The sequence below is a fragment of the Ochlerotatus camptorhynchus genome, unplaced genomic scaffold, assembly GCF_037179485.1.
Source record: "Ochlerotatus camptorhynchus isolate MF236.1 unplaced genomic scaffold, CSIRO-AGI_Acam_v1.1 ptg000209l, whole genome shotgun sequence".
NCBI classification, from domain to species: Eukaryota; Metazoa; Arthropoda; class Insecta; order Diptera; family Culicidae; genus Ochlerotatus; species Ochlerotatus camptorhynchus.
In genome coordinates this window covers 2795139-2809878 of record NW_027040699.1, presented here as the reverse complement: position 1 = coordinate 2809878, position 14740 = coordinate 2795139, and the positions used below count along the sequence as shown (strand labels likewise).

Sequence of the window (14740 nt, the reverse complement as noted above, 5' to 3'; positions counted from 1 at the left end):
GAATAATTTAAGGTGTAAGTTGATAGAATCCACACATGGCCGCTATTTTGGCCACTGTTTTCATGCACCACTGGATGTGCATGAGTAGAAAAAAAATAGTAAAATTAATTAAAAACTCAATGTTAATAATTACAACTTTCCGTTGCACAGCTTATTATTAAGAATGTGGGAACCTCTAAATAGCAGTTTTACATAAATCAATCAATCGTTTGTTCATTACTCTTGCTGTTCATAAGCTTCATGCTTCCTATTTCTCCAAGCAAACAACAGAAAACCATCAATACCATCACTCATTCCAATACAATCCCATAATCCAATTATTCCAACTTCCATAAAGTACCAATAATCATCCCCCGTCGCATCCATATTTCAACGGCGAATGCCACCCAGATTCCATCGATTCCCCTTTCGGAAGATTTTGCGTACATGGCATCCAGCAAAGGGGTCATACACACATCCGAGGGTGGTCGTTATTCATCCGAATCGTTCAACGGAGAGCACATAAGCGAGTCACGGGGGGGGGAGGTAAATCGCGAAAGAACCATAATTGGATCGTTGACTCACATGCGAGAAGAAGATTCTTCTCTATAAGTACCTCTACCTCTGCTTACCTTCTTCGGGAGAATGCAGCGACTTCCATTCAAAGAAAAAAAACGATTACATGGCACGCGACAATTTATGACCGCTCCTGGGTAGGACCAGAATGGCGCTGCCAAGCGGGTGGCAATAAATATCAAAATCGGAAATAAATAATATCGTTGTCTTAGCGAATATGGCACTCTGTGCCCAATAAAACCCAACGGAAGACTACCGACGGTATACCTATTGCTAAGCTTCAACGGAGCCAGGCAACAAAGTGTTGCATGGGATGGGATAAAAATCAGAAATTGAAAAATGTCTCGCCGCTGTAAAAACGCTGCAGGCCAATTTATTCTCGGAGATGCTTAATGAGCCACAACGGATGAAATACGGTTGACGGCAGAGCAAACATTGTAGCAAGATATGTGGGTGTGTTCGATTCCGAGCTAAGCAAACGAAAAAACGCTTTCAATTTCCGGCAACCGCGTCAAAATCTCTCCATCACATCATCTTGTTTACCGTCAACAGGCCCCGTCAACAGTTGCCATCAGGAAAGGTTTGTCCGGAAAAGCAAAATACGACATGAGAGATGGGAGTTCAAAAAGATATTCCGTCTGTCGAAAGCAAATGTACCAGCTTTCAAAAACCCGGAAACAGGGATAGAGGGAAATGTAATTTTACTTACCTGCAAGCAGGAGAAACGACAAGCGGAGAAAAAAAAATGAGTTGGGTAAATTTGGTCATTAGTGATATTTTTATTCAGGACAGTCGAGTTTCCCTTGAAAGACATGGAGGTTACTTCTGCAGGATGGCTAATTGTGCTTCTAGAAGGATCCGTACGGGCTGTATTGGCGGGCGATACACTCACAGAGGCTTACTGGTCGGCAGGGGCCACACGGTGCACAAGGACCGCAAGGTCCGCATGGTTCGCATGGTCCGCATGGTCCACAAGGGCCACATGGCCCGCAAGGTCCACATGGCCCGCAAGGTCCACATGGCCCGCAAGGTCCACATGGTCCGCATGGACTGCAAGGTCCAAAAGGTCGACGTGGCTCGCATGGACCACAAGGTTCACAAGGGCCACAAGGGCCACAAGGTCCGCAAGTTCCATATGGTCCACAAGGTTCGCAAGGTCCACAAGGTTCGCAAGGTCCACAAGGTTCGCAAGCTCCACAAGGACTACAGGTTGGATAAACTGATGGTCCACAAATGGAGTCGCATGGTACGTTGCATGGATCACACATTCTGAAATTTCTCTCTTCAAAAGCCTAACGGAACGAAAAATCTATCATTAATATTACCTCGAGTGTCCTGAAGCGAACAATCTTACCGAAGCTGATAAATCCTCAAAGACTTCAATTTTTTCTTCAACTAGAAATTTTGCGTCCTCTCCCAAAGGTGTTTGAAAATCAATTGAAACAAATTAACCGTAGAAAAAACCAAGCCTTACTTTGATTATAACTACAAAGAAGCTGGTTGCTTTGTCCTTAAAAAAATCAATTCGCATAGTAAAGCATGTCAACCCAATTTAGATCCATATCACCATTCTTCTATCAATTCGCGATCGTAAAACCGTAAAACTCTAACTCAGACTTTCTCACCATCCAATACTCCCTCACGTGAAGTTCAAACCCACCTCTGTGCCTTTTCCAACCTAAGGAAAGGAACCCCCTGTGGTCCGGCAAATCTATTCAACACGAATCCCAGTGCCAATCCATGACAATGACATTGATTCTAGTGAGTGGCGGTGGAGGTACCCTGCTTCTACAAACTACGGGGCAGCAGCTGTTGCACTGCTGCCGGTCTTCTAGTGTTTGCTCTGCTGCTCTACTATACCGGCAATAATGCATGTAGCTTTGCTCTTTTCACCAACCAAGTTCAGGCACCGCAAAGACAAACTACGGGTACACGAGGCTTGAGTTCGTCGTCGTCGTCGTCGTCGTCGAGAGGGTCTTTTCTACAAACAAGCAAAATCCTGTTTGCCGACCCGCCGTCTACCAGCGGACAAGTCAACAGCACTGCACGCTTGCGAGGGCAATCACATGTTGGTAGGGTGCTCCAATTATGCACTCAAACATTTGATTTCGCTTTCTTCGACTGGTGGGTATTTAGTTTGTTCAGATCGCAAATCCACAACTAGTCCCACGACGACGGGGGATTATGCCTTCTTTTTTTTTTGCGCCGAATTCAAGAGCAATGACGACGACCGAGCTGCTTACGGTAAACACTAGAGAGGCGGACGACCGACGAGAATGGCAATGTCAATGTTTGGATAAAATTTATTATTTTTAATGCAAGGAATTCGCTCGCTGTGGTGGCAGAGGCCAGAAAAATATAAGTGAGGAAACTACATTGTTGGTTGGCGAAATTGTGAAGCGTGTGGCGGATGGGCAAATATTTGGCGGAAGAGATAATCGGTGTTTGGATTGAATTAAATTGATTTGTTGTGGATTCCATTTCAGGCTGAGGTGTTTGGAAAATGTATGGTTTCATCTAGTTTTTCTATGAAGGTTGAAAAGTCTCTTAGATTGAGCGAGTTCACGATATTTCCGAGGATATAGAAATGAGGGCCAGTTCCTAGATCTTAGAGATCAAAATCGGTCCTTTGGACACTTCTCTTAGAACTGAATTATTTAGCCCCAGAGTCTTGTGCAACTGACATCAAAGTATTATGCACATGACTTGCTAGTAGAAGCTCTATCGATTTGTTTATAGTTTTTTTTTTTAGGAATTTTGGCATAAATTTGTTTTACATTTTCATCAATTTTCATGTGTTCAATGTTTTCAAAATTACAAAGTTTATATTTTCCATACTCATTTTTTATAATTCAAAAATATTGAACGAAGACATTTTTTGTTATTTAATTTTTAAACTTTTTTCTCAAAGTTACAATAAGTTAATACTAGAAAAGGTCTAGTATAAGAGAGGAGCGGATTCAGAACAAACTACCCAAGTAGCAATTCAGTAACCATTTAGCATCCACTCTGATTTATGATGGTTTTATAACGGCAATGAACAATCCACTTAGTTTAAATATAGCATTATAAAGTGTAAAACATTCCTGCTTAGTAATTCAGCTTTTTGCTGTTTTAAAAACCTTTTATAGTCTGGCAAGAAAGTCAAAAACTGTCTTGTTTTAAAAATAATTTTAAAACAGTTATCAATCCCTCCTTAAAACTGTTCTATAATTCAAGCATAAACGTCATTAGCAATTGTTTATTAATTTCATAATAAAATACTTTATAAACGTGTTCTATCATTATAAAAGCAACCATAAAACTATTAGGTTTTGCATTAGAGAAAAAAGCATTTATTGTTGCTTTTTAGCCTTTTTAAAAGCATCATTAACTCCCCAATTACTTTGTTTACAAATTGAGCTTAAAAGATGGTTCCTCATAGTTACTAAATGCCAAATCTATGACAAGGAAATCTCGAAGGATAGACGAAGTAGGATGAAAAAATCAAGTCGATTTCAGATAAATTTACTTCTTTAGAAGAACCATCACACCACCAACGACTGGCCATCTGTCGGAGAAGAGTAAAGTGAGCGGGGCCCTCGAACTCATGAAACATTGTCTAAAGTTGAAAAAATTACCAGCCTTCTCCAGATCTTGCGATGACAATCGAAATAACAACCGACAGCAAACCACTGAAACTGTTAGTTAGCGGAGATCAGCTGGTTTCCGATCCAAAGCAGCGATTTTATTCGGCGAAAGACTCTTCGAAAATTTCATTCAACCGTACATCTCTGCATCATTGGATCGTGCACTTCTGTAACCATCCGGAAGAAGGGGATCTTTTTCGGGAACGATTGCGCTTCCAGCTGTTCGAAATGCGAAATGTTGTAAAACAGTATCGCAAACTATCTGAGTAACTGCTCACAATCCATCGGGAGAAAACCGCCTGGAAGAATCCTGGATCTCACAGCGCAACTATCGAAAGATAAACAAACTTTGACGTTTAACTTTCTGCAGGCAACTTTGCCTCCATAAATGTTGCCATTAATCTGAATGGTTTAGGATCAAGCAAAATGGCTTTAGATAAATACAATTCAGCCTGCAAGTTTTCTTTATAAAAGCCATTTTAAAACCTTATTAATTTGTTAAGGAATTCTTGAAAGCAAAACAACTTTTTCACAAATGACCCATGAAAATCAACTTTTATGCCACCGCCATGTTACAATTAGTTGGCTTATTTTTTTACAATCTTCGATTTTCAATCTATGTTGCCTTGGATATAACTATATTTTGGTAAATTTAGCAATGAGCAAACATTTAAATGCGAAAATCATTTAAAAAAAATGTCGGCCAAGCTCGATCTGAAGAATATATTTGTTTTTTTCAATATTAAATAATTGGTCAAATCGACGTTTTACGAGGGTGGACTTAATTTGTTCGATGTTTTCACGTACATTTCACATAAAATTGAATATGGCACTTAAAACTAGGTCACTTAATGAGAACTATTGTAATAAGTTTGGATATTCAACAATATTTTTATACCATCAGTTTCTATTTTAATTATTTTGATAAGATCGGATTCATAAATCCTTTTCTATCTTGATTGATGCTTTCCTAGTGGATTCAGCATGCGGCTAGGGGAAATGGCTCGAAAAGGGTTTTTATTGTTACTAAATAGCTTTTATTGTAGCTTTCAAATGGTTCTGAATGCGTTCGTCATACAACCTTTTGCAGTAAATCAATCTTGACGAGTTTCGAGAATACACCCTTCAGAACCTTCTCCAGGGTGGGCCAACTAGACATATTCTAGTCTTAATGAGGTTTTGGTGGATGCATTAATGACAAAATAGCCTTGACCAGGGTTTTATGAATGTTGTTTTATAGTTGCTTTGTAGTATTTCATAAAACTTAAAATGTTACTTGGGTAGCTTGGCAACCTATGCCTATATGATTTCTAGCACCACTGCAATCAATGTAGGCGCTGCTCGATTCAGCGTTGCCAGATTGTTTTAAAGCTTATCGGTATCGAAGCTATTAAAAAATCGGTATTTATCGGTATTAACTATTTAATTCATTTTATAAATTTGAAAGCAAAATTTTTAACAATGGTGAAAACTGGGGCTTGAGGGGAATTGCCTAGGGAATTGCTTTGTTTAACGGCTTTCTCAGTCTTATTTTTTTTTTCCTTTGGTTTGTTTTCCGTCGATCTTGTTTTCCGTGCTGAGCAACAATGCTACCGACGTGCCAGGTAGGCAGCTCCCACACCTGGACCCTACCTATCGACCCATCAACTCATGAACCGGGGACCAACGGCTTTACTACCCATCCGAAGGAAGGCGTGATCAGAGATGTTATGCCTCAGAACATCCCGGCGGCGCCGACTGGGATTGAACCCAGGCATGCTGGGGTGAGAGGTAATCACGCTTACCACTACACCACAGGCGCCGCTTCCTCAGTCTTAAAAAACTATAAAAAATTAATTTAATTTTTAAAATTATCGTTGTGATCGAAATTGTGACCAAGTAAAGGGCGAACACGAAATTATTGGGACACCGAAAATGTCATGCCAATTTTCTTATAATGTTTAGAATCAAACCAAAATTTTAGGGTAGTTTTATACATATATTTACTTCAAAAATCAAAAGAAAAGTTAATCGATGGAGCCTTGAGTGTAAAATTGAACGCATTTTCGCTTGATGCCCTCCATCAAAGTCTTTACAGTGTCATCCAGTACCAGTTTCTCAGTTTTTTTTCCATTTTCTTAACATGTCCTTCTCGTCTTTGACTGTCTTCTTGCTCTTCCGAAGTTCTCGCTTCATTATTGCCCAGTACTGCTCCACCGGGCGCAGCTCCGGACACTTTGGCGGATTCATGTCCTTTGGAACAAAATGGACAGAATTGGCCTCATACCACTCCAGGACACTTTTAGAATAGTGGCATGATGCCAAATCTGGCCAAAATAGCGGAGCTTCGTCGTGCTGCTGCAAGAACGGCAAAAGGCGCTTCTCGAGGCACTCAGATTTGTAGATCTCGCCATTTACTGTGCCCTTTGTCACGAAAGGCTCACTCCTCAGTCCGCAAGAGCAGATGGCCTGCCAAATGAGATATTTGGAGTCGAACTTCGACATTTTCTTCTTCTTAAATTTGTCGTCCACATCGAACTTGCTCTTGCCGGTGAAAAACTCCAACCCCGGAATTTGCTTAAAATCGGCATTTATATACGTTTCGTCGTCCATCACACAGCAGCCATATTTGGCTAGCCGTCGGTCAGCCGAGTTTTAGCCGTCGATTGTTGCCGCTCATCGCGGTTTGGGAAGTTCTGTACCTTGTATGTATGTAGTCCAGCTCTCTTCTTTGAATTCTGGATGTAGCTCTGCGACATGCCGATCTTTTTAGCCAAATCACGGCTTGAGACGTTGGGATTTGCTTTAATCATTCGCTTCACCTTTCCCTCCGTCTTTTTGTTCTCCGGTCCCGGTTTTTTTCCAGCTCCTTTGCCATGGTCCAACTTCAACCGCTCCTGGAACCGCTTCAACACTCTGGAGACGGTTGAATGGTGAATGTTCAACATTTTTCCCAACTGCCGGTGCGACAGGTCAGGAAATTCCAGGTGTTTGGAAAGAATTTGTTCTCTCAACTCGCGTTGGTTCACCTCCATTTTCGTTGAATCGAAAAACACGACTTTGAGTTTGACAGCATGTACACAATACACATCAATGAGAAAGTGTGCAAAATTTGGTTGATTTTTACCCAATGGTAAAAAAGTTATGCCCTGTTGAATGTGTCGCAATAATTTCGTGTTCGCCCTTTAGTTTTTCAATTAAATATCTTTAAATGAAACCAAAATATGGAAAATCAGCCACAACATCGACTAAACTATTGACAATAACGACAAACAATATTTTCCCTTGAAAAGGGCCACGACCCATGGCCGAAATGTCGAGCAGATTACATCGTACTCGTTGCAGTGTTTTAAGACTGAGGAAGCCGTTAATTAAAGCAAAATTTTTGATTTCGAACTATGATCGGAAAATTCCGGAAGAAAACTCCGGGGAGTTTGAATTAGCTTCTGGACGAAGCTGAAAAAACATCCAGAGAAAGACGAAGGAAGCTCTCCTGGATGAAGTTCGAGTAAAGTTCTAAGAAAAGTTAGAAAAACATCCGGAAACTACCACGACACGAATTGAGAAAGTTGTGGTGAAAATTTAAATAAACTATCGGAAAAAATCAGATGTCACATCCAAAGGAAGCCAGAAAAGTTTCGGAAATCGGAAGTAAATTTTCAGAAGCACCCATTTCCAGGAAAAGCCAGAAGAAGCTCGGAAAAACCTTCCAATAGAAGAAGACGAAAGAAATTTCTGGGAGAATTAATTGAACTTCCTGGAGAAGACGAAAGAAACTTCCTTGAGACGCTGGCAGACACTTCCAAAGGTAGATTGGAAGAAACATCTGAAGAAAGTCGGAAGCCAGAGTGCTTACGGAACAGTCGAAAGAATAAAACATCCCTGAAGACTCCGCAATTTACCTCAAGTTTTCGGAACATTCCTGAAATGCACTTGGGAATATTCCAGAATTCCTCGAAATTCATTAAAAGTTCTTGTACTTTTCCTAAAATTAGGGACTGTAGCTTCCAGAATATCTCTAATCATCTTTGAAGGTCTCTGAACTTTCTTGAAGATTTCAAAATCTCTTGAGTGCTCTCACAAATTTGTTGAATGTATTGTAACATCAGCATTGAAGTTCTCTGATCTTCCCGGTTTTTTTTTTTAAATTTTTAAAAGTTATCGACACTGCCATTACCCATTAAAAGAGCATAGAGCTTCCCATAAAATGTTCTCGCAATGTTATAATGTTCATGTTACTTTCCTTACGTTTCGTAAATTTGCATGAGCCCCTCAGGTCATTGCTGAAGTTTTCGGAAATTGCCTGAGTTTCTAGGAACTCCTTTATAATTTCAGAAATTTCATTGAAATTAATTGATCTGTCCTGATGTTCTCTAAGCTTCACTAAAGTTCCTGAAAACCATTAAATTTCCCTGAAGTTCTTTGGACTCTTGAAGTTCCCATAATATTTATGATATTTCCTTAAGTTCACTGGAGTTCGCTGGACTTTCCAGAAATTTCTGGGTTTTTGAGACTGTCTTTAATTCATCGAAACTTACACAAAAGTCTGGACTTTTTTTTTGAAGTTTCAGAACTTCTTAAATGTTCCTGCAGCTAAAGTGGATTCGCAATAAAAATCTGATAGCATCCTTGAAGTTCCGGAAAAGTTGAAAAAACTGGCGGGAGAAGAAGAAAGAATCTTTCGAGCGAAGGCTGAAGAAGCTTCCAAGGTAAGGTGGAAGAAAATTTCAGGGAAAGTTGGATGAAATTTCAGGAAGTTAAAAAATGAATAAAAACTTCCGGAAGTTGAATAATATTAAAAATATATTTCTCGATTGATGGGTGGCCAATCAAAAGTAGGAAATGCAAATAGTAGTCAAAAGAGTATCAAGCATAAGGCATCTTTAGAGATGATTTTTAAGAATGAAATATGAGATATTCAAAAATATACAAGTCTCTCACAAACATTTCTCCGAAATTCGAGCGGGGGCAGGCAATAATAACACGTTTTGAATTTATTCTAAATTGTCTGCAAGTATTGGCAAGTGTTTGTAAAAATCTAAAATCGGGTACTTTTTCCTCATTTTTGAAAATATCTTCGGCAATTTAAAATGGTTAAAAAATTCATTAGCGTACGAAACAAATATTTTCGGTGTGGTATTGTAAAAATAGTTGACCCAAGGTACTGGATGATGACCCTTTACCAGCTGTTGCACCGATGGACGTTAAGCAGATGCAGGAGGAGGATACTGTTGAGGAGTTGAAAATTACTTTGGGAGCATGCTGATGGAAGATGACCTCATGCAACTAAAATCAGCTGTCTCGAAGTTGTGATGTGAAGGATTAATAAAGTTTCATGTATTTTTTTTTTTTATAATTCTAGATAGAGTTGGAATTAGGGCCTAACAGCTTTTGTAAACAATGACTTCTATCGATGATTTCTAGGAACTCAAGGCACGCCCACGCATACCAGCATAACCATCGGATAGGGAAAGTCTTTCCCTACTCGATGAAGATGTTGGTTTGCGTGGGCAAGCCTTGATTTTCTAGAAATCATCGATAGAAGTCATTGTTTACAAAAGCTGTTAGGCCCTAATTCCAGCTCTATCTAGAATTGTTAAATAAACAAGTGTTTAAAGATTTTATTTTACAAACTGAAATTTAATGAGTTTATTATAAATGCAATCTAACATGAAGCTTTAGTGTGATGATTTATTAGCTAGAGAATGGTCTTCGAAGAGGGTAGGTAGATAGTTCCGTTAGAGTACAGCAGTATGAAAATTGAATAGAAGTTGAACATGAACGAAGGGCCATAAATACGACAGTACTAGTCAAACGCTCACTTCTTTGCCTAACTCGAACGATGTGCGAGGAGATTTTAAGTATACAGCTTTCCCCCGAAGAACGCGTTACCCACTGAGTACTACCCACCGCTTTGTCTCGGTGGGTTTTCAACCAAGCGCTCTTATTTTCTGTAAGTGTCTAGTTCTCCATTTGCACTACTCACATGCAAAAAATCAGACCGACTGGTTGAAACACCGCCAAGAAAAAGCGGTGGGTGCAACTCAGTGGGTAACGCGTTCTTCGGGGGAAAGCTGTATACCACAGCCGCAGGCAGTATATGAGCAAGTCAAACGCACACTTTTTTGCCTGAAGATTTGAAGCGACGTTTCTTCGCTACCTAAGCCCCACGTTGCCGAAAGCATTTCCAGTCGATAGTGTGTTATAATGCAATTCTTCTTTACCCAACTATTGAGATTTTCACGTCCGGTTTGTCGTATTCCGTTCGGATGAAAGCAAACTACGTCTTACGCGTTTTGTAAACCCGAGCAAAATTGCGACTGCTCTAGGCAAATATCGATCACTGAATCGGCGGAGTTGGTCTAGTTAGGAAGTAATAAGTCTACCCCGCCAAGGACCTGTGTTCGAATCCCATGCCCAATTTTGCTCGGGTTTACAAAACGCGTAAGACGTAGTTTGATTTAATCCAAAATGGCGGAATACGACATGGCGCAGTTGGAGGGTGAGTAAAAAAATAGCTTTGCCGAGCGAGAGGTCACGGAATTTAAAACGGCTATCACGGGACATAAGAATGCCTTACCGTGCGAGAGATCACACAAAAAAAATGGTTGCCGTGCGAGAGGCCACGGAATTTAAGTTTTCCTTGGCGTACGAGAGATCACGGGATTTAAGAATGCTTAACCGTGCGGGAGGTCACACAAAAAAAAAATGGTTGCCGTACGAGAGGTCACGGAATTTAAAATGACTTTAGCGTGTGAGAGGTCACGTGAAATAAAATGTCTTACCGTGCGAGAGGTCACGGGAAAATGGTTGCCGTGCGAGAGATCAAGGAATTTAAAATTACGTCTTTACCATGAGAAGTTACTGGAAATAAGAATGCCTTACCGTGCGAGGGGCCACGAAAAAAATTGTGTCATGTGAAATACCAGTATAAAAAGAATAATAATAATTAAAAATAAATAAAAGATGGCGTTCGATAGGGTTTAGAGCAATTTTGAATTATTATAATATATTTGAGGTGATATTAGAACTGAAGTTATATTTTTTTCTTTCGTTCAAATCATGCTTGCAATTGCTCATTACAGCTAAAATCCTATTTTTCGGAATCATGGAACTATGAGATACTTTAATGATATTTTTTATTTGCAAGAAGCAAGCATGGGTGGTAAAGTTTGTGTATGACATACACAATTTATCAATTTTGCTTTCAGAAGGTCACAACTAGCGATTTTATGATCTCTAATTGCTCGCTCATCGCGCTCATCGTTACAGCTAATCACTATTGTGGTCCTCTAAAAGCTAAATTAACAAGTTTTATGTATCTTATAAATACTTTACCTTCTCTTCTTGCATCTTGTCAATAAGAATTATCATTAAAATATTTCATAGCTTCATAAGTCCGAAAAATAGCATTTTAGCTGTAATGAGCATTTGCAAGCTTGGTTCAAATATTCCAGAGGAAAAATCATCACAGAAGCCGGGGAAGAAGAGCAAGTTTAAAAAAATGGCTCGCCTGTTGGCTGCCGAGAAAGCAAAAACCAAATTTCTCAGAAAAAAAGCTTAAGGAGAGCAGGAAGGAAAAGAAACTACTTGTCGACAATTTCAATAAACAGTTGGCGACATATAGTAGCTCTACGGGCGGTTGCACTACAATTGAGTTCGATGGTGGAAACAGATTCAGCAGCACACGAAACACGATAGGAACGGTTCAGGATAAAGATCAGGAGGAGCCTCAGGAGGAGCATCAGGAGGAGCCTCAGGACAACAACGCAGGGCATACAAGTGGTACAAATCAGGATGAGTCACGATTCTTGTCTAGTGACGATGAATCCCGGAGAAGTATTGCGCGGAACACGACTAGAGCGAGTCAGAAGAATCCTCAAACTAGCTTTGCCCGAAACGTGACGAGTCAAGAAGAGTCCAGGTTCCTTTCGTCGATGAATCAACTTTCGGTGGCGTCAATCAATGTACCCGAATGTAAAGCGACGGATGACGGAGACATTCATCGGCAAACCTCTGAACTATGGAAAGATCTCTTGGTTGATTCCATGATCCTGGCGGGTATTGACAACGAACAAACAATGTTCACTGTATTCAAAGAGAAAGCGGGAGTAAAGCTATTGCAGATATTCCGGAACACAAAATCCCAAAATGACGATCCGGATCCACAAACAAAGCCTTTTTCCAACGCAATGCACTGACTCAAATCGTACTTTGGCTCGGGTTCCGATATCATGCTAATGCGAAGAAAGTTGGCTTTGATGGCTCAACGAGCCGACGAAACTGATTTAGCGTTCATCATCAGGGTTGGATCTACAGCTCATCTTTGTGGATACGACGATGGCAAAGAGTTTGAGGAAATTGTTGCTACGATTGCAGAACACGCTCGCGATAAGGAGCCTTGAAGATGTTAAGTAAGAAGGGATGCTTCTCGGACCTTATCGATAAAGTGAGAGAGATAGAATCGATTAGACTGAATGAGGAATATGTCATGCGCAAGCAAGGAAAACCAGACCAGGTTTCTGTTGCGGCAGTTTCTGTACCATACCAGCGTCAACAAAGATTCTCGGAACGTTACCAGACACGGAACAAGCCTTACCAACGATCAGTGTAGAAACCAAGAACGGGATGGAAGCCACCTCACGATGTGCATCTCAACAGCAACGATACAGTGCAATCAAGAGCAAGGTGTTGGAGATGTGATAGCGTATTCCATTCATCAGACGAATGCAACAATTGCGCTGTCAAAGGACACATTCGACGTGCCTGTCCAGCAGGAATCCAACGAGGCAGAGAGCAGCGATTGATAAGAATTCGTGAAGAATCACCTCAACAGATCGCAACAGTTGGAAAGTCGGAGGAAGATGCTGTTGAAATCGAAAAAGTGAGTGATCGATATTTGCCTAGAGCAGTCGCAATTTTGCTCGGGTTTACAAAACGCGTAAGACGTAGTTTGATTTCATCCGAAATGGCGGAATACGACACGGTTGTGTTGGTGTGATTAGTGAGAGCGTGTTAGTGAAAATCCAAGGAAAATACATTACAAATCGCTGTCAAACTCATTTTGATAGATCTAATACCATACATTTTTTAGGTTAGCCAAAGGAAAATAATAAACAAACTTTAAACGGCGATGCACCCGCAAGTGTGCGTGCGTTAAACGTCACTAATATCTATTGTGTTGCTCATCTCGTCATAACCAACTTAGTCATCTCAGAGAGAAGCAGTAGGGTGGTTGTTGCATGCTGTACCATCATCAGCATTGTTGTTACAATACTTGTAGTTTGTTACATGACGAGAAGAGCAACACAATAGTTGGGTAAAGAATGCACTTTGAACGCAATTTGATGATTTTAACATTAACTTAGAAATATCTCTGATGACAAGGAGCACCATGAAGCAAAAATTTCGATAAAATTGGTACTTTTTACGCATGTACAGAAAAAAAGCATGAAGGGTAAAAAATACCCAGTATTCGGCGAATACTCATTAAAGAGTAAAGTCAGTTTTACTCATTTCATGAGTTGAGCCACTTTTCTTCAAAATGGGTAAAATTTTACTCATTAATGGGTACTTTCAAGTTAGCGTGTTGAATTTTTTCTAAAAAGTCTCAGACACGATGACAGACAAGACACAAAAATCGCCTCAGAATTCCTTGTGGAACATTAATAAAATTCGGTTCCATTGAATAGCCGACAAAGTATTTGTGAACCAACCTCAGTACACGATTTCGAAATTCCCTTGGGAAGTTTCTCGAAATGCTTTGGAATTATCTTCAAAACTTGTAGACTGTACCAAATTTCTTTGGAATTCAATTTTATTTTATTTTATTTTTTTTCAGGTTATGATCTATCCAACAAACATTGGAATCAGAAGAGGAGCTTCTATACTGGCAAACAAATTATACTTCAGCTAAAAAAATGCTTTCAGGTCTTTAATCAGCTCATATTGCTTCTGCTCACGTTACTGTGGTACGTTTTTGGAACAATATCACAATTGAGCATGCAGTCAAGAGCACATGGAACACATAAGCACATTTATTTGTTAGTTCACAACAACAGGCTGAGTGTAGCCGCAATGATGTTTAAGTGAATAGCAGATTGAAATCGAACACTGAAGAAACTCGATTGAACACACGTTGAAGGCCGTCTATAGCACCGTTCATACTATAGTTAGTGCGATGCTGAGGCAATCTTAACATAGCGTTATTTCGCAGCGCTCGGGGTTGGACGTTCACGTTGATCTTCTCCGGGATTGTAAAACAATCAACTCTACCCTGTAAACTATCCGCGATGAGCAGGGCCCACGAAGTGTCTCTCCGAGTACGTAGAAGCTCCAGATCAATCAGGCGACATCGATTTTCATAACTGGGTAGACGAAAAGGGTTTCTCCAAGGCAGCTTCCTCAGAGCAATTCGAAGAAATCGACAACGGACTCAACTCGTTCAGCACCATTGTTATAGCTTGGGTTCCACACTGCAGAGCAATATTCCAGGGAACAGTATAGCGATTTGAGACAATATATAAATCGGAAAAATTCTTTGCAATCCTGAAAATGAATCCCAAAGATCTTGACGC

General features: G+C 40.2%; 2 protein-coding genes across 2 annotated transcripts in view; both read right to left on the bottom strand.

The window, feature by feature from the left end:
- Nucleotides 1–14740, bottom strand: part of LOC135703148 (mucin-2) — a 488834-nt gene that overhangs the window by 308409 nt on the left and 165685 nt on the right. The window lies entirely within an intron of this gene.
- Nucleotides 1404–1823, bottom strand: LOC135703122 (male-specific sperm protein Mst84Db-like). Its single transcript, XM_065224222.1, has one exon. It carries the CDS (start codon nucleotides 1821–1823, stop codon nucleotides 1404–1406), a length of 420 nt encoding a protein of 139 aa, XP_065080294.1.